Source organism: Euphorbia lathyris, chromosome 7 (assembly GCF_963576675.1).
Source record: "Euphorbia lathyris chromosome 7, ddEupLath1.1, whole genome shotgun sequence".
Lineage (NCBI taxonomy): Eukaryota > Viridiplantae > Streptophyta > Magnoliopsida > Malpighiales > Euphorbiaceae > Euphorbia > Euphorbia lathyris.
Genome location: NC_088916.1, coordinates 7538682 through 7562011, shown reverse-complemented (window position 1 = coordinate 7562011; position 23330 = coordinate 7538682). Strand labels below are relative to the sequence as shown.

The 23330-nt window shown below is 35.3% G+C and overlaps 1 protein-coding gene across 2 annotated transcripts; it reads left to right on the top strand.

The window, feature by feature from the left end:
* Positions 1 to 2887: 2887 nt before the first annotated feature.
* On the top strand, positions 2888 to 22965 carry LOC136200682 (E3 ubiquitin-protein ligase listerin). Of its 2 annotated transcripts, XR_010673438.1 has the most exons (17): positions 2888 to 3084; positions 3177 to 3291; positions 3446 to 3508; positions 3594 to 3671; positions 4627 to 4718; positions 4936 to 5038; positions 6138 to 6290; positions 7201 to 7859; positions 8020 to 8500; positions 10169 to 10692; positions 11725 to 12463; positions 16226 to 16892; positions 17281 to 18317; positions 18445 to 18903; positions 19761 to 19991; positions 21891 to 22306; positions 22456 to 22965. XR_010673438.1 is itself a non-coding variant. In XM_065991104.1 (16 exons), the coding sequence occupies exons 1-16, from the start codon at positions 3035 to 3037 to the stop codon at positions 22116 to 22118; spliced, it is 5679 nt and encodes a 1892-aa protein (XP_065847176.1). In that variant the 5' UTR covers positions 2888 to 3034; the 3' UTR covers positions 22119 to 22965. The 2 variants fall into 2 exon arrangements, 1 of the variants encoding a protein (XP_065847176.1); XM_065991104.1 differs by having other exon boundaries at positions 21891 to 22965.
* Positions 22966 to 23330: the final 365 nt, after the last annotated feature.

Here is a 23330-nt window from a genome sequence, read left to right as displayed (position 1 = left end):
TTTCCAGATACAGAGCCATTAGGCAGCATGTCTGATTGTGATGTTAAAGCAGAGGCAATAATCGCGGTTGAGGAATTGTTATGGGTTTCCATGAGGAAATTGAATTGCTAAAATTCGGTTGATTATTTAATGGATTCTAAAAGATATAAGGGGAATTGGGTGTGATGAACGAGGAATCGTGATCCGAGATCATAGTGTATTCGGCTGACGCCGAAGTGGCTGACGAACTAATTATCGAGATAGAGCTCCGCGCTGCTGCCATAGCCGACAAGTTGGAGGTGGTGGGAGGGATGTCATTTGGGGGTAATCTGTATTCTAATACCATGTTGAATGTAAAGAATTGGAGTTTTAAGGATATTTGTATATATGATATATATTCTCTGATGTATCTGATGTACATGGATAATGAGTATATATGCACAATGTTTCTAACAGTTCCTGAAATGTCTGTGGTTTGAAGTTTAAATTCCTAAATAATCTAATCAGTTACTTGATTGAGTAAAAAGAGTTTAATGTGTATTTTGAATAATAATTATTATTTTGGTAAATAATTATATATTATTAACAGTGTCACGCCATTCTACAATGGTTGGAATAAATCTTTGCAATATAGGATGTCATCTATTATTGGCTTCTGAATGGAGTAATTTGAAGAGGTAAGGTTTACCATTTTTAATTGTACAAGATAATCACGTAAGAGTCGTAGCTCTAATACGAGTTGTCGGGAAAGATGACGAATAAGACAATGCCTAATATAAGGCCACCAAAATTTGATTCTCAGAATCTGAGTTTCCCCACATTTGTATAAATACAATGGATAACAAAAGAAATGACATTTTCCAGATTGTAAAATAATGGTATTACAGACTTGATACTCACAATAACTATTGGGGCTAACTAGTCTTTCTTGGATTATTCACAAGAGTATTTTCTCTCTCGCATATGCTGAGGTTTATTTCTCAAACTCTCAAACTAGTTTAGATTTTATAAGATGTGATTACAAATGAAAAAGCATCAATCGTATCTTCTATACTAAAACATCTGCTAATTATAGTTCATAACTTAGTTATCTCGTCCTTTAATTCCTCTATCTATTCTTAGTATTGCTTGCATTCACTTCTTTTTTCCACCAACTAAAGAGAGTTTCCCAACAAAACACGTGTAAATTGTGAACAATGGGTTAAAAACGTAATAAACAGTAGAAATAAACACATAAAAATAAATAATTTTAATGATAACAATTGGGACAATAACATATCACTATCAGTGCTTTTCTAGCGATACTTCACTAATTTTTTTTGAACCAACGACACTTCACTATTAGTGTTTCTGTTTTATAGTATAGTAATTGATAATCAATCTTATTTAAATAGGATGAAGAGTTTATAAAGTTAAAATAAGTTTATTTTAATTTTCTTTTATCAAGAAAGATATTCAAATTCTATCAATTGTTCAACTAAAATTGAATGATGTTTAAATTTATCCTTATCCAAATAGACACATTTCTAAGTAAAATTAAGAGAAAAGTATAAAATAAAATCACGTGGTTTCATTGATTTGTAAAAAGAGGAATGTGATTTGATTTTTTTTTTGTTTTGTAAAAGATGGCATGAGATGGTTAGCAAAAAAAATAAAATAATTAGTACTGTTTGACACGTTATCTAGTCAACATAACACATGATATAACCAAATGACACATCATCAAGTCAACATGCCATGTCAGTAAAAGTCAACATTTCACTGTCTTTTTAGTTTGTTCGATTTCTCAATTCGAGACTCGTTAGACACCTTTTAAGTAGATCATCTTCCAATTAAAGTTTTCTGTGCATGTTACGACTCGAACTCGAGATCTAGCTTAAACGACTTGAGGCTCTTAACCACTCAATATGTCATATCATCAAAATCAATGTCAACAATTCTATGTGAGCGAAGTCAACAATATGTCATCAAAATCAATGTACCATGGAATACTAATATTGTTAGTTAATTTCTTTTTGTAAATTGTGTAAAACATACCTATTTTGTAAAAAAAAAAAAGCAAATCACATTCATTTATTTATGAGTTTACTCTTCTCTGAATAAACACTTTTCTAAGTAAAATTAAAGAAACTAGAAAAAAAAATCCGCGTGGTACTACGTATTTGCAAATAGAGGACTTCGACTACTATTGGTTAACACATTATCTAATAAACATGTCATGTTATTGAAGACCAAGAGTCCTTTTGTTTTTATTTTTCAGAACTGTTTTTTTTGCCTTTCAATACTAAACAAAAGATAGAAAGTGTTTGTTAAAAATTCCGGAACAGTTGCTTTTTGCAGAAAAACAACTAATACTTATTGCTATCAGTAACAAACAGCTAACCGCAACAATAAATAGCAAATCGGAACAACTGAAACAAACAGATCCTAAGTGTCCGTTCGTTTGCTTCACTGTTTCTGTTTACAATTACCTATAAATAGCATATATTAATTGATTTTCTTTTTGTTAAAAGCGGTTCTTTTGAATTTTATCAAACAAAAAGCAGTTCTGAGAAATAAAAACAAACTAACACTACGAATACTCTCTCTTTTTATAAACCGCATGCGTTTTCCGTGACAGCCTGGCCATTGGTCATACAGTTTTCGTGATCGCCTAGGGGAAATAACTTATATTTTCATGAAAAAATGTACCTCGTCCAATTTTTAATTATCCATTTACGGGATTCTTGGATTATAACTTATCAATTATTTTCAGAATTTCAGTTTTGAGTGGTAGGGTGAAACCATTCACAATTTTTTTTTACAGAAAAAAGGAAAAGGACGAAAATAGCAATTCACTAACCTCACCTAAATTCAATCAAGCTTGCTTCATCATAAATAACACATACTCAATTTTTAAACAGGACAACGCGGACTTAATTACTGAAAATATAATATAATCCTGAGAAAGAAATAGGTAACTTGAATTTCCGCAGTTAGGACTGAGATTGATAGTTTTGATTTGAGGTTGGAGAAAAGAAAAGAGAAGACAGTTTTGCAGCTGCGCAAGCTGATTATGGGGAGACAGAAAGGCGAAAGGAGCAAGTCTCGTCCTTCAAGCAGCAGGTAGTATTATGCTTTTTGTTGATTTTGCTGTTTGATTCTATGTTATGACCAAATTCTTTATTTATCGGTACTAATTTCGGAGTTGATTACAGCCTCGCCGCTGCGCTGTTGCCGTCTAGTTCTGCGGCAGCCGTGGGATTTGGTGGCTATGTCGGGAGTTCTCGTCTTGATACTTCTCTTTCTAGCGAGGAATCCAGTCTTTTCTTGGTATGCTTCGCTTTTTCTTATGTAGAAGTGAATGATTTTAACTTTTAAGCAACAGCAAGAAGTGATGATTATTTTGTATTTGTAAATAAGAGCAATTTGGGAGTTATCTGCGTCTGTTCTTGATATCTCTACAATAAACAATTTGTTTTTGCAGGATGTAGATAGTGAAGTAGCTCTACACTTGAAGAGATTGGCTAGGAAGGACCCTACAACCAAGGCAAATATGTGCATAAACATAAAATTTATACGTGTATTGTTGGTCAGTATATTAAATTTTCATTCTGTTGTCATTTTTCTTATAGCTGAAGGCTCTGCAAGCTCTCTCTGTTCTATTCAAGCAAAAGTCTGGTAAAGACTTGGTTCCAATTATTCCCCAATGGGTATGCTATTTATCATTCTCAATCTCTTCCCATATGCCTCTATTTATATAGTCTCTTGCAAATCTTTTGAGTTTTATGGGCTCAAATAAATGCAATTCTTTGATGGATTCTTGTTATCTTTTCCCAAGTCGTTATACAAAAAAGGGTTAGTCATAATTATTAGGCTTAATACATCATTAGCCCCCTGAACTTGACCTAAAAATTTTGATTGCCCCCCCGAACTTATATAGTGTCTCGTTAGGCCCATGAACTTGTTTAAAATGACATGATTAACTCCCTAAATTGTAAAAAGACTAAAGATCTAAAAAATAGAAAGTTAATTTGTTTTGGAGATTTAGAATCACGAATTAGACCTTTATTTTTTAATTTCGATTTTTTTTAGATTTGGACAAATTGAAAATATATACCACTTTAAGCAAGTTCAGGGGGCTAATAGATGACTTTAAGCAAGTTCATGGGTCAATAGGTCACTTTAAACAAATTGAGGAGGCAATAGGTTACTTTAAGCAAGCTTATTTAAGTTCAGGGGCCAATCAAATTTTCAGGCCAAGTTCAGGGGGCTCATTATGTATTAAGTCTAGTTATTAGAAACTGCTTGACTATGCCATGTGTAATTCATATGAGAAAAAAGAAATCTAAGGGGGATTCTTTGCTTGTATCACAACCATGCTATACCTCCTCCTGTTCAATCTAAAGTGAAATTATAATTACCAAGCTTGAATTGTTTTTCAACTTTCATAAATCATATTGCTGTCTTCTTATTGATTCATTGCTAATGTTGGATTGATATTAGTGAGCTTATGAAACTAGTGTTCTTTTACTGTTTTTGTATACATGTTGAATAATAAATAATTTTTATCAGTTCATTAGTATTGAGTTGAGGTTATTCTTAGTGCTTCTTGCTTTAGGTATTTTTGTTTAGTATGAGCTCTGACAATTTTTATTGTCGTGTTAGGCCTTTGAATACAAGAGGCTGTTATTGGATTATAATAGAGAAGTCCGGCGAGCCACTCATGAGACAATGAGCTGTCTTGTTGTTGCTGTCGGGTATGAGTATCTCTTATATTTAAGCTCGCATGGGATTTTTATTTTTTGATAGTATTGCCTTTTTGAACGCTAAAAAGGAGAATCCTTTGTTTTTTCTTCTTTTTTTTTTTGTTAGTAGATGAGGATATATTAGCATGGTCCATCTATATTTTTTTCAGTTCTGAATTTTTTCTTTTCCATTCATAATGTTGAAGTGTCGGAACTTGTGATTTTGTAGAAGAGATATAGCGCCACATCTGAAGTATTTGATGGGACCATGGTGGTTTTCTCAATTTGATTCCGTTTCTGAAGTTTCTCTGGCTGCTAAGAGATCGCTACAGGTTTTTCATGACTTCTTTAAGCTGCAAACATTTATTTGTTGTTTATAACTCCCAAATATATATATATATTACTGGATAAGTAATAAAAGTCCAAGTTCTCTAGCGGTTTCACCATTTGCATAATGATCTATGCAACTTTTGGGAGACCAGTTTCAGTCCACTTTTTGCTATTTATCGTTTGTAATGCTCGAGAGTGTTGCACACTGGATATCATTTATTTATGCCGCAAAAGTTTCTTAGTTAATACTCCCTGCGTTCCCTTATATAAGTCATTCTAGGGCGTTTCACACAAATTAAGAAATACAATTAATATAGAGTCAAATTAATGGTTTACATTTAACTTAAAAAGAAAAATTCTCTCTCATGTAATGGTTGGGGAATAAGCTTTGGAATGTTAACAAACACATGGATACATTGAAAACCAAGACAAAAATGCAATGCTTGGACAGAAAAACTAAACTAAAAATTATTGAAAAACTAGAACGACTTAAATTTTGGAAAAAAAATCACTTTCTAAAACGACTTATATAATGAAACGGAGGGAGTAATCATTATCAATTGTATGTTAACTGATTGTTATTATTAATTTTTTTTTTTTTGGAACATTGGAATGAGTAGAGGGATATCAGCGGATAGAAATTTTAAATTAGCTTGATTTTAGAAAAAGTGCCAATAAGAAAGGAAGCTGGGGTTGCTAGATGATATAATTGCGTGGATGTAGCTTCTTTTGTAACAAGCCCATTAGGTTTCCGTTGACTTAGCAAACTCTTAATCTTAAACTATTGGGCTCAGCTACATGGATCTTTTTTCTGTTAATTTGCCAATTTCATAATTAATTTTTCTCAAAGAGGCGGCTGAATCTTTTCTCATCACTTTCTCTTATGGTCTATTCACCTTGGGTTCTTGTTTTTGCAACTTCAGCATGTTCCACATTTTGTGTAGGTGCATTTGTTGGTCGTAATGTGCATATAAATTATCTTAATCTCTCTTAACTTTTTCCTTTGCTGAATCCTTTTTGTGGAAAATTTCATCTCAGTGGGTCCTTGCCCTTGTACAAAGAACTTGTGTTTCTATGATACCTTATTTGTTGTGCGTGCAGGCGGCCTTTCCTGCACAGGAAAAGAGATTAGATGCTCTAATTTTATGCACAACTGAGATATTTATGTGTTTGGAAGAAAATTTGAAGCTCACACCACAAAACATGTCAGATAAAGGAACTGCTCCAGATGAATTAGAGGACATACACCAGCAGGTTTGCGATGACCTATTTTATATCCTTCTCTTTGATTTCGTATACATATTGGTTTATAGAACCTTAGCCTGGCACCAGTGTCCAGGCAACAAAACCTTTATTGGGCGAGGTCCTTTTGGCTTGACCAACTCCTGCCTCTTTAAAGGCCTATCTTTTCTTCAAATGCATGTTTTAATGTCTGTGAATGGACATTGATGGCTGTGCTTTGTAGATTACCCATTTTGGAACTTCATGTCTTCCTGTGGTGGTTGGAGATGTTTCTCAAAATTTTTGTATGATTTAATTGGGTTAGAGTTCTTTGGTTATTTAGTGTGATGGTTCCTGGAACATGAACTCTCTTTTTTGTGCCCTAACAAAAAACATTGTTATAGGTAGGGGTAAAAGACTTGAGATTTCTCATATTCGATAGAGTCTAATAAATGATATTGCATAAATTAGTCCTCTCATCATCTAGCAAACTGATTGATGAGCATTTACATGAACAAGACCTCTCCCAAAAACTTCTATTTGCTTGAAATGACATTGTAAATGGTTCCAAGTCCTTTCCCCATGCTAAATGCTGCTGACCTCCACATTAATCAATCATTGTGGCTTAGGTGGTTTCTAGAACTAAGAGAGAGAGAATGTGTGTGATTCTTTAATCTAATCAATGATGTAGAAATAGTGTTACTGTTATTATTATCATTACTACATGGATATAGTAAACAACATGTCAAATTTGGCCAAAAATGAAAACATAAAATAATTGGATGGGATTGTAAGAGAACAGTGGTTTGGATGTTGCTAAAATGTGATGATTTAGCGTGAACTTCAGTACACAGGCCGCTGCTATTACAGTTGCTTCAGATTCTTTTATGGGGTTCATGCTGCTGTTGCATATATAAAGTTCTAAGCTTTTCTTGGTTTTCAGGTCATATCTTCATCATTATTGGCATTGGCCACACTTCTAGATGTTTTGGTTCCTATGCAATCTGAACGGCCTGGGTTTGAAAATGTAGCTGGTGAATCAAAACATGCTTCAAAGGCTAGAACGACTGCTATCTCTTTTGCTGAGAACTTATTTTCTGCTCACAAATATTTTCTGGACTTCTTGAAATCCCAGAGTACTGCAATTCGGTCAGCTACATATTCAGTATTGAAGAGTTTCATTAAAAACATTCCTCATACCTTTGATGAAGGGACTATGAAAACTCTTGCTGCTTCAATACTTGGTGCGTTTCAAGAAAAAGATCCTACTTGTCATTCATCAATGTGGGAAGCAATATTGCTATTCTCAAAAAGATTTCCTGAAAGTTGGACTTTGTTGAATGTTCAGAAAATTGTGCTGAACCGGTTTTTGCATTTTCTTCGGAATGGGTGCTATGGATCACAGCAAGTCTCTTATCCAGCTCTGATTTTGTTTTTAAGTACCGTGCCTTCTAAATCAGTTACTGGGGAGAAGTTTCTTCTTGACTTTTTCTCAAACCTATGGGATGGAAGGACCTTATCGCATTCAATAACTGATGATAATCTAGCATTTTTCCAGGCATTTAAGGAATGCTTTCTTTGGGGGTTCCGTAATGCATCCAGGTACGATTCTATTCAGTTTTCTTGACATATCATTCTATTTGTATGCTGTATCCAGTTACTTAAATGATGTTTGGTAGTGAATATTGCGATGATGTTTCATCTTTTTTCTTCTGCATTGGGTTAAGTTTTATGGTGTTTTAACATATTTTTTTCATTCCAGATATTGTGATAGTTCGGATTCTGTGCATCGTTTTAGGGTTACTCTTATTGAGAGTATCCTGGTAAAGCTTCTGTGGCATGAATACCTTTCATTTGCTGGCTTCAAAGATCAGAATGGGGTTCCCATTGAAATGTCTGAGGATGCCTCTGTTACTTCTCAAAGGAAGATAGTGGAATCCTTGAATGTCAAGCCATCTATGATTTATTCCGAAGAGTTGGGAAAGTGTACCATAGAAATTCTATCAGGAATTTATTCAATAGAACATGATTTACTCCCTACATTTTGTGTGGCTTTTCAGGAGAACTGTCTTCAGATGTTCCAGAAAAAAGAGGACATAGGAAGTAATATTGAAAATGTAGAACAGGTCATTAAATTTTTGTCACTACTGGAACAACATTCATCGCAGAGTGGTGAAAGTTGGCCCTTGGTTTATTTAGTGGGACCAATGTTGGCCAAATCTTTACCATTCATAAAGTCTCTGGTAAGTTACTATTTCTTAACATATTTGAGCAAGACTTGTTGTTATTCGTTGAGTTCTTGTGATGTCTTATGTTTCTGTTTTTGGATTTGTATTTGTCCCAGACTTGCAGAAAATTTCTGGATTTTGCAGCCCTGTCTAGAAAAGTTTCCTGTAGACATAGACTTTGTTTGTCAGATCACTTAATGGAGAAAAGTTGTATCATCTAGATTACATATTCATATATTAGAACGAAATAAAAATAACAGGAAAAGTATAATAAATTGGTGTCAATAAAAATGTTATGTTAATTACTTCAACGGTAAAACAAAATTACCAGCTTAATAATATTGATAGTGAGGTATAATATATTACTATATTAGTTGTTTTCCATCGAAAATTGAATATTTCTTGTATAGTTGAACAAATTTGGTAATAGCAACTGGAAATGAATTTCCAACTCTTAACCTAGAATTAGTAAACAACTATAGCTTGTTTTCCGTCCACCCGATAACATGTAATATGATGGAAACCATGGCCATGTGAAATCTATGTTGGGTTCTATACCTGAAAACAACTGTATCTACTTCTAATAACCATTTTTCTTTTAAGTTTTTAGGTTTATGACTTTTTTTTTTAATAGAAAGAATAAAAATAAGGATCAAACACAAATGAGTTTTATGCTTCATGATGAAGTGAAAGTTTGTGATATTTTAAATTTTGTGGTACATTCTGAAATATATCTTTGAATTGGATAAAATAAAGTTTGAAAATTTGTATATCTCTACTATAATTATGGATGTCATATGGTTATTTAAATAAACCAAATAAGAACATCTATAGGGAATTGATAGAAAAATAAAAAATAGAAAACTAAAAATAAAAATAAACATAAATTTCAAAATTTTAGTTGGAAAATGGAAAATTGGAGAACTTCTCTTTATTCTTAAACAAGGCTGCAATTATTTATTTGCTATATTGCTTATTTGCATTTTGGAATGCTATTTTGTTTGTCCAAACTACTATCCATAATCCTGCTTGAGTATGTGAAAATACATGGTTCCATGGCTCCAGCAGTTTTTGGCTGTACAATGCTTAAATAGTTGGCCATGACAAGCTTCAAATGCTTTCATTTAACTGCTGGGCGTTATAAAGATGATATTTCTCAAGCAAATTACAGAAAATAAGCCACAAGCAGATTTTTTTTTTCTTTTAAAAAGCTTTTGTCCATGTTATACAACCTTGCGGATATATTTTCTTAGTGCTATTAAAAATAAGGTTTCTAATAGTAATTTGTCAGGTTTAATTCATTATTATATTTACTCTACTGATCTGGAGCTCTTGTAAAACCATGCAATTAATTGATTTGAACTCTGAATTAAAGAAAATTGAGCTTTTGCATGCTTAAGTTCGAAGTAAAGCATATGCATTCATCTGCTTATGACAAACTTGGCCCTAAACAGTGTAGAATGGAGAATACAGATCCATATAAGAGCAATGAAATTCTTGGAAAAACACAGGTTCAATTGTGTTTTTGTTTTTGCATGGTCTGTAGGTGTTTGATGCTCAGAATGTAGCAAGTTGTTTATGGTGCTATGCAGATTTCAGTCTTCCGCTTTTCCTTTTCCTTTTTTCTTGTTGCTAGTATTTGGTCATATTTCATTTGAATCTTAAGTATTCTCTTGATCTCAGGACATACCAGAGGGTTTGAGACTTTTGTCAGTTGCGGTTTCATTATTTGGACCACGCAAAATAGTCCAGGAACTTTTTTACTACAATGAAGGGCAGTGCTCTTCCTTTTCTGATTATAGAGACACAGAATTGAAACCAGAATGCTTCATGCAAGTATTCAAAGAAACATTTATTCCATGGTGTTTGGCAGGGTTTAGTTCATCCATTAGTAATCGACTTGATTTATTGCTTGTACTTCTCAATGATGAATGTTTCCCTGAACAGTGGAGTACAATTATTTCATATGCGATTAAACAAGGAAAGTCGGGAATTGAGCTTGGGTCTGAAGAATCAGACTGCTTAGCTTTGTTAGCAATGCTTCTAGAAAAAGCAAGGATTGAAATTATGAATAGGAAAGAGAGACATCACAATTATCGGCACTGGTCCAATCCCAGCGACTGGCATCATGAGCTTCTTGAATCATCTGTAATTGCTGTCACCTGTTCCTCTTCTCCTTCAAGGGTTTCAGCTGCTCAGTTTGTATGGTATGTATGTTGAAGGTCTGGTATTTTGTATATTATTCTAAAGAAATCAAATATGAAATAATGGAGATCTTGACTTCCATTGGGGTCGTGGATTGGTAATTTGGTATATATTGAGTCACACTTTTATAGGATGTTTTATCATTTATAAGGTCTTATCTTAAAGGGTCAATGTGACTCGGGTGAAAAATTATTTTTGTGCATTCACATATTAATTCATAACATACATTAGCTTCTAATCTATAACTTCTTACTTAGCTGCAAAAAACACTACTCAGTCCTCGAATTTTGCACCCCTGAAAAATGATTCCCCCCCTCCCCCTCCCCTTATTGAGCCCCTGCCAATCTACTGGGTTGTTTTTGGCTCTTGAACTCTAAGTTTCTTACGCACTGAGGGCTTTCTTTACCAAATTTAACTAATTCATTTGGGTGGCCTGTTTTGAAATTTGAAGGTCCTGTATGGGAATGGATTTTCAATGTAATTTTTTTTTTTGTATTTTAATTATTTCCTTTTTCATTTTCGGATGTCAATTGTTTAATAATTCATTTAACACTGTTAACTGAATTTATTATTTAAATATAAATTTTTTATCAAAGGAAGTTCTCAACGTGTAAAAATAAAACGTTAGGGCCCTATGCAAATGCAATAATATCAAGGGCTCAATAGAAAAAAAATGGAAGTTTAGTGATCCAACTGTATTTTACCTTATTATTTAATTATCGATCTAGTTCAATGAATATGCAACCTATGATAAGAATATGCCATGTAAGGTTTTTATATTGTTTTTAGAATTGTACTCCGTCCTGAGGTTTTATGCAACAGCTTGTGTGCACATAACCTTTTTTTTCTTGGATTAACATTTGTCTGAAAGCTGGTTGAGTTTCTTTATTTTTGTGCTGATATGTTATTTATGGAGTGCTGGTTGTGCCACATTTGTTAGAAAGATCTTTCATTTGAGTCCTTGGTTCCTCAATCTGGGAGTCGTCTTTTCTTTTTATTTGTTGTTGTAATGCTCTCTCGTGTATTATTTGCAGTTCTGCTCTTGGTGGCTCAACACAGGGCAATGGGATCTCTTTTCTGTCCAGAGATGCAATAGTTCTGATATTGAAGGAAGTTCATAAAAAATTGCTTGCTTTTATTTGTCAGTCCCCCTTTAATTCAGTCAGGGATTCAGGTTTTCTCTTAACTGCTGAAGCAAACAACTTTTCAGTGGATAATAAGATCTCTAGTGACGTGATTAAGATGGCTCAGTTTGCATTGGATATTTTGAAGGGTAGCCTGTATTGCTTGCAAGCAATCAGTGAGGAAACAGGTTTGGTTTCAGATATCTTGGCTTCTGTATATATAATGCACTGGCAACACAGCATGGAAGAAACGATAGATGAGGTACTTGATGAAAACTCAAAGAATAAAATTGAAGGCTGGTCAGAGCTTGGTGAGTCTTTGCATGGTTTTTATTGTAAAATAAATGAAGAATTTTGGACAAGCTTCAGTAGCGACATTCTAAGGAGATTGGGGAGTATCCTAGTTCAATTTGTTAGGTCTGTCATCTTCAAGGAACCAATGCTTAATGCAAATAGAATCACTTCTTTGTGCTGTAAGTGGATGTGTGAAGTTCTTTCAAGTTTCTGCCATAATGAAGCTGAGGAACAAAATCTTTTAAATCAGCTTCTGATTAAGGATGAAAATTGGCCATTGTGGATTACTCAAGACTTCTGTGCTCCAGTGGGAATGCCTTCCTTAGATGTAGCAGATGTTTCAGTTAGTGTTAATGTAAGTGGTATTTTGATGATTATTTTACATTTTGTGGAATTGGGATTTCTCCAGCTTTATTTTTTTCTTTCTTTTAATGTTCTTAAAGATGTTTTTCCTGGTTTTCATTTTATAAATAAACAATATGGAAGTATGAACAATGTTGCATGTGATTCAATGACCATAAAAATGGGAAAATATGTTGTGTTTAATTACCATATTCCTGCCTTGCACAAAAGTAGTCAATGCACCATTTGGTGTCAATGATGTTAGTTTTCATATCAAAGGCGCACCTTAGGCTCAAAAGGCTCTATGCTCCAGGTATGTCGCCTGAGAAGCCAAAAGGTGAACTCTATTAAAAAAGCTCATGCCTGAGTGCGCCTAGCGCCTCACAAAGTTAGAAGCTACACATTGTTTTTCAGGATTCCAAGTTAAAAATAGGATCTTTTAATCTCAGACCTTTCCTATCTATATGATCTACAAATGAAATTAAATTAGAATAGGAAGGAATAAATAAATAAAAAGGAAAAAAAGATTTAGACGGCAGAAATATCGCAAAGAACAACACAAAAAACACTGCTCCAATTTGAAGTGTTTAGAAATATGATATCGCAAATGGAGAGTTTAGCATTGATGAAAAGCAGTTATTAGACTATTATTAATTAGCTTAGGATTTGGTTGAGCTTTAGTCTTTTATTAGAAGTAGAATTTTTATTATGAATTATGATTATGGAAGAGTTAGTAGCTAATTTGGAATTTTTTTCTTGCATTTTATATTTATGATTTAGTTTTGACTAATTGTTGCATTTTAGATATGTTAATTGTTGTTATTTATGATTTTGTATATTATTTTTCTTTAATGCGCCTCGTGTCGCTCAGGCATCCTCCTGAGCCTTCCGCTTTGCGCCTAGGCTGTAGGACCCCCTTGCGCCTTCAAGAACTATGTGGCAATTTTTCGCTGCTGCTTGGAGTTTGGAATATTTTGGCATGCCTAAAATGCTCATGGTTAATGTCCTTGCTTGATAAATAGTTCATATCTGACACCTAAAGATTTTTAAGTATTTTCTTATGATGACCTGGTTGAGGGATGTAATTAATATAGAGCATGCCCAAGGCTGCTTAGGCTGCTGTATGTTTTGAAATTAAGATAGAGTATGCTCAAGGCTGCTGTAGGGTAAAGATGTTTAGGCTACTTGTGGGGTAAACATGTTTGCTTACTTTTGGGATAACTAGCTAGTTGTGTATATAAATACAAGTCCATGTAATACAGAAAAGATGTGATATACAATACAGAGAGAACTTACATGGTGTCAGAGCGTTAGGTTCTCTGATTTTCTTTTTCTTGGTTTACTGGGTAGTATTTCCCAGGGTTTAATATCAGTGAAGAGCTAGGGTCTCTTGAATGTATTTTAAGACTACAGTTTATCTCACCACCCGCTCCAGTCATATTCCCCGCCTTCAGATCCTAGCATTGATCTTCCTATCGCCCTCCGGAAAGGTACCCGCCAATGCACTTACCCAATTTCTTCGTTTGTATGTTATGATGCGTTATCACCTCCCTCCAAGTCTTTTGTAGCCTCTTTAGATTCAGTTGGTGGCTCGTTTGGTTGCAAAAGGTTATGCTCAGACTTATGGCATTGATTATTTAGAAACATTTTCACCTGTTTGTTTCTTTGGCTGCTACTTACAACTGGCCGCTTTATCAACTTGATGTCAAGAATGCCTTTTTGAATGGTGATTTACGTGAGGAAGTATACATGGAGCAACCTCCTGGTTTTGTTGCTCAGGGGAGTCTGGAAAAGTTTGCAGGTTACGCAGGTCTTTGTATGGATTGAAGCAATCTCCTCGTGCCTGGTTTGCGTGATTCAGTGCTGCCGTTATTGAATTTGGTCTTCGTCGAAGTGCCTATGATTATTTTGTGTTCTACCCATCATCTAGTTCTGGGTGCATCTTACTAGTAGTGTATGTTGATGATATTGTGATTACCGGAAATAATGAGACTGACATTACAAAACTGAAAGAATTCCTTGGTACTTGTTTTCAGACAAAGGACCTAGGACAATTGAAATATTTCTTGGGGATTGAAGTTTTTCGGAGCCGTAAAGGGATTTATCTCGCTCAGAGAAAATACAGCCTAGATGTGTTAAATGATGCTGGAATGGTTGAGGCAAAGACTTGTGATGCACCTATGATACCAAATGGGAAGTGACTGGCGATGGAGATTTACTCCTAAATCCTGAAAAATATAGACGAATCGTTGGAAAATTGAACTATCTCACAATCACTCGTCCTGATATTTCCTTCGCAGTAAGTGTTGTAAGCCAATTCATGTCATCCCTGAGAACTTCACACTGGGATGCTGTCATGCTGTCAGTCACATTCTGAAATACCTAAAGGGGACTCCGGGACATGGTATACTGTATCAAAATCATGGTCATCACACAGTTGAAGGTTTCACAGATGCGGATTATGGCGGAGATCTTACAGATAGGCGTTCTACCACAGGTTATTGTGTATTTGTCGGAGGCAACCTCGTATCCTGGAAAAGTAAAAAGCAGTGTGGTATCTAGATCTAGTGCTGAATCTGAGTACAGGGCTATGACACAAACTACGTGTGAACTTGTATGGCTACGCAATCTTCTTGGTGAGATCGGGTTCGCTCAGACGAAACCTATGAAGTTATGGTGTGATAATGAAGCAACTATCTATATCACCAACAATCCTGTATTCAATGAAAGAACAAAGCACATAGAAGTTGACTGCCACTTTACTCGAGAAAAGCTAGACGATGGCACAATCACAACTCCACACATCATAACAGGGGGCAATTGGCAGACGTGTTTACGAAAGCGTTACCCGGAAATCGAGTTAACTACATATGTACCAAGCTGGGCATGATTAACATCTATGCTCCAGCTTGAGGGGGAGTGTAATTAATATAGAGCATGCCCAAGGCTGCTTAGGCTGCTGTATGTTTTGAAATTAAGATAGAGTATGCTCAAGGCTGCTGTAGGGTAAAGATGTTTAGGCTACTTGTGGGGTAAACATGTTTACTTGACTTTTGGGATAACTAGCTAGTTGTGTATATAAATACATGTCCATGTAATACAGAAAAGATGTGATATACAATACAGAGAGAACTTACAAGGGAGTGCGATACATCGGTGTAAAAGATTGAGTGGGATCTGTGAGGTTGGTTATAGTAAGGCCTGGCTGGTTGGGAAAGCAATATGGACAGGTCAACCCTGGTTGATGTCCAGTGTTAACGGTAGCATCGATACCTCGGGTTAGTCACTGAGGTGCCCCCCCATGGTGGGGCAAATTTCCCATGATTTAGGAGAGTTGTTGTCGACATTGGCTTAGAGCAATAGTCTTTGATCTGGGATACGGACTCCGAGGGGGATTATCTTTGTCCTGATGTAATGCATTAATTATTTGTTTTTTTCCTTGCAATCTCCAGATTGTATTTGAGTGATTTTGGCTTTCTAATCTCTTTTTTTTGCAAATCTTGTGGTTCGTATTTTAGGCATGCCAATGGAAGTAGTTTTTTTTTTGTTAATTCATGAAATATTTCATTCCAAGATTAATGAGTCTTCTGATGCAGCTCCTATAGTGAAGTTTTGTCTTTTCATTTATAATGTCTCATATAATAAGTGTTCTTCTTTTTATTCCTTTTGTTTTTTTTTCTCTTTTTTTTTTCCATTAAAAACATCTCATTTAATGATGTTTTTTTTTTTTTTACTTCCATTAATGTTTAATCTTGCTTTGATGTGTTGACTGCAGGCATCTGGTGCTCAAAAGTTTGTTTCTTTAGTTGAGAAACTCATGTTCAAGATTGGGATCAATAGAATTTTAGCTGGTTATGTTGAAAAGGAAACTAATAGTGAACTTACTGCTCGGGTCTGGATTACTGCTGAGATATTATGCACATGGCAATGGCCCGGAGGCAGTGCCTTAGCTTCTTTCTTACCCTTTCTGACCACATGTGCCAAGGGTTGGGATTTCCGTCTCCAGGAAACCTTGTTAGATTCCATCATCCACATCTTACTTGATGGTGCTCTTGTTCATGGGGAAACTGGTAGATGCTGTTCGTTTAGTTTTGGGCCTATTGTAGCTGGTGAATTGCACAAAATAGAAGAACCATTTTTGAGAGCTCTTTTGTCTTTGCTTTTCACTCTCTTAAAAGATGACATTTGGGGAGAAGAAAAAGCTAGGGAACTCTTTGGATTGCTTGTCAATAAGCTCTTTATAGGTGAAGTAATAAACCGCAATTGCTTGAAGATTCTTCCGCTAATTGTCAGTGTTCTTGTGCGACCTTTATGTCAGAGAAGAGTTATGCCTGATGAATCTGAGGGGGATATCCACGAAGATTGGATGCAAGATACTGTTAAAGATTGGCTTCAGAGGATTCTATCATTTCCACCTTTGGTTTTGTGGCAAACAGGACAAGGTACGTGCATGCTTTTCAAGTACATGGACACAAGATTGCCTATTTTATGCTTCATTTTGCTACAAATTTAAGGGTTTTATGTTAATTTTCATTCATGGTAGTGTGTTAATGATCCCTGCCATGTGCTTTTTCTATTTAGTGTGTATATGTGCTACTTAGTGACATTTGGGAAAAGGCACAAATCTTTTGCCCATGAATGGTGGCAAATGAATTGGTGGGGCTGGATCTACTCCCCTTCATTGCCCCTGAGTGATCTAGTGTTTTTATGATCCTTATCATTCCATCATATATTTCAATTTCTTCTTGAATGAAGATATCATTGATGCTATTCCCTCCCCTCTGTACCTTTTCCTCATAAGTTGTCTTTGTTTTATTTCTCACATTACAGATATGGAAGAATGGTTCCATCTGGTTATTGCTTGTTATCCTCGAACTGCAACTGGCCATACTAAATCATTTAAGCTTGAGAGAAACATAAGTCTTGAGGAAAGAGAACTCATACTAGATCTATTTCGGAAGCAGAGGCACAGTACTAGTGGTTTGGTTAGTGGTAACAAGTTACCGGTGGTGCAGCTACTGCTATCGAAGTTAATGATCATTTCTGTTGGTTATTGCTGGAAAGAATTTACTGAGGAAGACTGGGAGTTTTTCTTCCTGCAATTGAGGTCTTGGATTCAGCCAGCAGTTGTGATACTGGAGGAAGTTACTGAAAATGTTAATGATGCCATTAATAACAGCTCTACCTCTAAGAATGATGACGTTCTTAGGAATCTCAAGCAGTTTGTTTTGATTCCAGACTTGGCTCCTATAAATGTTGCAACAGATGCATTGGCAGCATTTTCTATATTTTCTGGGGTATTTGAAATTCAACAGCCAGAATTAAACGATTCACATCCTAAAGGAGTTGAAAAGTGGGCTCCAACTACAGATCGAATCCTTGAAGGCATTCTTCGCTTGTTCTTTTGCACAGGCATTTCCGAGGCAATTGCAAGTTCTTATTGTCATGAGGCTGCATCTATTATTGCCAAATCTCGGCTTGATACTCCTTACTTCTGGGAGTTGGTTGCTTCCAACGTTGTTTACTCTTCACCACAGGCTAGGGACAAAGCCGTAAAATCTATTGAGTTTTGGGGTTTAAGCAGAGGGTCTATAAGTTCTTTATATGCAATTTTGTTCTCCTCTATACCAGTACCACCAATGCAATTTGCTGCTTATGTTGTTCTCTCAACCGAGCCTGTTTCACAGATGGCTATTGTTCAAGAAGATGCTGCTTCTTCTTCTGCTGGTAATGTGATGGGCGAAAAAAATTCAAGTATGCTTGAAGTATCATCAGAAAGAAATGTGCACTTGAAGGATGAATTATCTCACATGATTGAGAATCTACCTTATGAAGTTCTTGAAATGGATTTGATGGCACCTGAGCGGGTAACTTGCTGAATAAGGACTCTGGTTTTTTCTTTGATTTATAACTTTGCAGCCTTTAGGAATTTGTTTATTGCAATAAGCTTACATTTTTTTTAATTACTAATAAGCTTACATCTTCTATATGCAGGTAAATGTATATCTTGCTTGGTCTTTGTTGCTATCGCATTTATGGTCATTACCATCGTTATCAGCTGCAAGGGAGCAATTGGTCCAATATGTACAAGATTCGGCTAGTTCAGTGATACTAGATTGTCTCTTTCAGCATATTCCCTTAGAATTATGCACTGCACAGAGTCTGAAAAAGAAAGATGCTGATCTTCCTGCTGAGGCATTGGAGGCTGCTGAGGCAGCAAAAACTGCTATTTCAACGGGTTCATTGTTATTTAGTGTGGAACCGCTATGGCCTGTTACAACTGAGAAAATGGCTTCTCTTTCTGGAGCATTATTCGGTCTGATGCTTCGTGTTCTTCCTGCGTATGTTCGAGGCTGGTTTACCGACTTGCGTGACCGTTCAGCTTCATCTTCAATTGAAACTTTTACAAGATTGTGGTGCAGTCCTCCCCTAATTGTGAATGAATTATCACAGGTATGTGCTGTTTGATAGCAAATTTTATTTCATTGGAAAGTGACTCTTTTGTCCCCTTGTCATGATAGTTCAAGCTAAATATACTTTCAATTGCATTTTCTTGAATTCATTTGATTCAATATTCAATAAAAAAAGAAAAATAATAATAGGAAATAAATAAAAAATCGAAAAAACAATTGAGGAGATGGAATACTTCGATTAAGAGGAAGAAAGAGAGAACTAAACTTCTTGGCATCTAAGGCCATTACGTAACATTTTTGGACTCATAAGTTTGAATGCAAAAATGGTTGCTTCCATAGTATGTACCATATTTGAGTTGCCAAAGTTGGATAAGATAGAAGAGTGTATTCTATTCAAGTAAAATCACCTTTTTGAATCTTAAAACATTATTTAATTGGCGATATCATGTATGTAATTCACGATTTTGTTGATATAAGTGGAACAAAATCCACAAATTTTGCAGAATCCAATTCCCCATTGAATTGTCTCAAGATAAGGGACTATTTTGACATTGTAAGTTTTAGGAGCTTATCCCATGTTTAAATGAATGAAGGAATCTTTTTAGATCTGTTTTCCCCCCAAAAAAATACCCTTAATCTCTTACTGATCCTATAAAACACAAGCAGCAGCGTATCATAAAACAAAAAAAGTATTTTTTATATTTGATGCTTAATTTCATGGTTTTGTTGTCAAATCTATGGATTCTCAAGACCTTCTTCTAAACAGTTTATATTAATTAAAGATTTTGCATGGTGACAAATCAACTGGGAAAAGAAAAGCAAAAGTTGAATATGGGCTGGTTTGGTAATTTACAATAGTTGTTGGAATGCTTTGCTGATAAAATTTCACTGTTGCAGATAAAGACTGCCAATTTTGCTGATGAGAATTTCTCAGTCAGCGTAAGCAAATCAGCAAATGAGGTAGTGGCTACATATACAAAGGATGAGACAGGAATGGATCTAGTCATTCGTCTTCCTGCATCCTATCCTTTACGCCCTGTGGATGTTGACTGTATGAGAAGCCTTGGCATTAGCGAAGTGAAGCAAAGGAAATGGTTGATGTCTATGATGTTGTTTGTTCGTAATCAGGTACTTGCTAAGGATTTTTTATATTTTTTCTCTTATTTTCATCTTTTTGCTTTCTACCGGGGAGTGTTGATTTCTAAAGTTGTTCACCGGGTCTGATTATTAGTATCATACGATACGACAATCTAACTTTAAGTCACCCATCCATCTAGTGGAACCTAAGGATAAATAGAGAAAATTTATTCCGGAAGTGGCAGTGAATTGTTCAAATCAACAAAAACTTCTAGGTGTCTAAGTTTAACAGATAGGGGGTGATAGGGAGGAAAAGGAGGCTGTTTCACATACATGTGACTATAGAAATGGGAGAGGGAAGGAAGAAAATAGTACTAGCTCTAACATGGCAGTAAAAGGAAGTTTTGGTCCGGTCAGAGGAAAGACATTCTATATAATCATATCTTTAGAATTACTTGGATGCATGGTATATATACACATATTACACCTAGTTACCATCTATGTTACACCTAATCTCGTACAATATATGCACCCTACTTCCATTTTTTCTTGTGAAGTGGATGTTTCTGCACCTTGAACCCGTGACCAGTTGGTCAGTAAAGGAGAAACTTTACTGCCATGGAACCAATTGAATTAAAAGGTTAAGCTAAATAGTTAAAGGCCCAATTCCTATTAATATATGACACCCTTGCACACGAAAGCCAACTGGGCTTGAAGCTTGAACAACACAGGCCCATCTACCATGTGTTGAAACTAAATCAACAAATGGGGTTGCCAGGAATCGAACACTTGATCATCAACAAATGGGGTTGCTAGGAATCGAACCCTTGATCATCAACAAATGGGGTTGCCAGGAATCGAACCCTTGATCACTTGGTCAAAGAGGTTGTGATACCATGTCATAGAACCAATTGAAATAAAAGCTTAAGCTAATAGTTAAAGGCCCAATTCATATTAGTATCTGACATTTACCATTAAACCAAGGTTTGCACTCCTATATGATAACTTCATATATGTTAATGTGTTTCATTTGTTTTACATTGATATGTTGCACGGAAATAAGAAATAAGAACTATCCCCAACCGAAAGCTTAAAGCATAATGTTCTTGGATGTTACTTTGTGAGAAAATGTGATTAGTTATCAACATTATTGTAGCAAAAAAACTTAAAATAAGAAAAAGTTTATATTGCATCCTGGTCACTTCTTAATCTGCAATTACAGCAGATGCCTGAAAAGGCTTGTGTTCTCATGTAGTACAGATCCTGCTGTCAATTTGAGTTTGTGCTGTTAAATCTATATGAATTGAATTTCCAGTGAATAAATTTTGCTAAAATAAAATGAAAATTCTTTTTAGCTATTAATTTTCTGTGTTGTTGTTACGGGTGTTAACAAGCTGAACCGAGACCAAACCTAGGTAGGCTCGGCCCGGCTCAAGAATTGGTGAGGTCGAGCTCGAGAGGACCAAAAATAGGCTTGGCTCGAGTCTCGGCTCGAGACTCGTGAATGGCTCGATTCAGATGTACTCAAATTTATCTGTTTTAACATTTTATTATTTAATTCAGCCTTCTATCGAAGGAAACACCAAATTTAAACTTCATAAACGAAATTTAACATATAATATTACAACAAATTTAAATGATATAATTATAAAATAAAAAATTAATGATATATATATAGTAAGTAGGTCGAGCGTGTTCACGAGCTCTCGAGTTGAACCCGAGGATGCTTAGGCTCAGGCTAGTTAATGTTTGACCTAATCCCGAACTCGAACCGACCCGAGCTTGAATAGTTTGCGAACTACCCTGGCTCATTAACACCCCTAGTTGTTGTTACCTGGCTTCTGAACAAGAATATAGCAGCTTCAAATGCTCAACATGATTCAGTTGCTTGCTTTACAAAAGGGTACTGGGTTTGAGTTGACCATAATATTTTGTTGTGTCATGATGCAGAACGGAGCACTAGCTGAAGCTATACGAATATGGAAGAGAAATTTCGACAAAGAATTTGAAGGTGTTGAGGAGTGTCCTATATGTTACAGTGTCATCCACACTACAAATCACAGTCTTCCTCGTCTTGCATGCCGGACTTGCAAGCACAAGTTCCACGCTGCCTGCCTGTACAAGTGGTTCTCAACCTCACATAAATCATCATGCCCACTGTGCCAGTCTCCATTTTGAACTGTGCATAAAACTCGTTCTTTATGGCCTGACTTCTATTCCGAGAGGTCCAAGTGGTTCGGGAAATATATATTTTGTGTCTCGCCCTTACACAGGTTATCCGATGGACATGTTATCAGCATCAAACAAACATTGATCTGAGCTGTAGTGTAGCCGACTCCGCACCTCTCTTGGCAACAGATGCAGAGGTATAACTTATAAGCTGATGCTAACTTCGTGTTTTGCTGATGCGCAACTGCTATTCGTTTCAATACTTAGATGTTGCTGAATTTAGCAATCTGCTGAAAAAGTTCTATCTGTGTAACGGCTTTCAACCTTTCGACCTCTGCAATATCAGTTGTAGCAAGAGGATGAAACGGGCTGATATGAACAATGAAATTTTTGTGCAATGTTGAAGATTCGGCATTGGACAAGGGAGTTGGTCTTATCTGCTTCAATTCGTCGGAGATAGAAGCTGCCTGGGTTTCCTAAGGCGTCTTTGCGGTTTGTCACATTCGCAACGGACTTGTTAAAGGAGCTAATGAAGGGTAGAAGATTGATTAATGTACCTACAATAAACTGATCCGGTCAGATGGATTATGGCATTTTTGATTCGTTTTGAGAAGAAAATAGAATGTTTCATATCTATACAATATGTATTATTTGCTGTAAAATATCAAAACAAAATTTTGTGCAACTGATCCATTGAGGAAGAGCGAAAAAAAACCCGGAAAATGCTAACGTGAAATGGAAAATGGTTGGGGTGTGGTAGAAATACTTGTGTACCATGGAAAGAATGTCATTATTTATGAAACATTTAGATGTCGAGACTTAAAGATGTGAAGGTCTCATTTGATTTATTCAATAATTTGCTACCCTTGATGAATGTTGTTTGCTTTATCGAAAGAAGCATATCTCGTGATAAAAAAACAAAGGATAAGATGCAAAAATACGTTTAATAGTTACCGCTAGGAGCAATTTTACTTAAAATGGTTTACTCCTCGTAGTCAAGAGTAATTTTATTCCTAATGTTGACAAGTTGGATTAATTTCAGATATTATTGTAAAATGCAGATATTTTGTTTTTTATTCTATAGCCGAATTCTAAAAAAAAGAAATCATATTTTTTTTATTTAATAATAGAATAAAGATTAATATTTTTTAAATTCGGTGAAATATTTGAATTTTTTTTTTGTCAAATTCGTATAAAATATAATATTTTTTTATTTCTTTT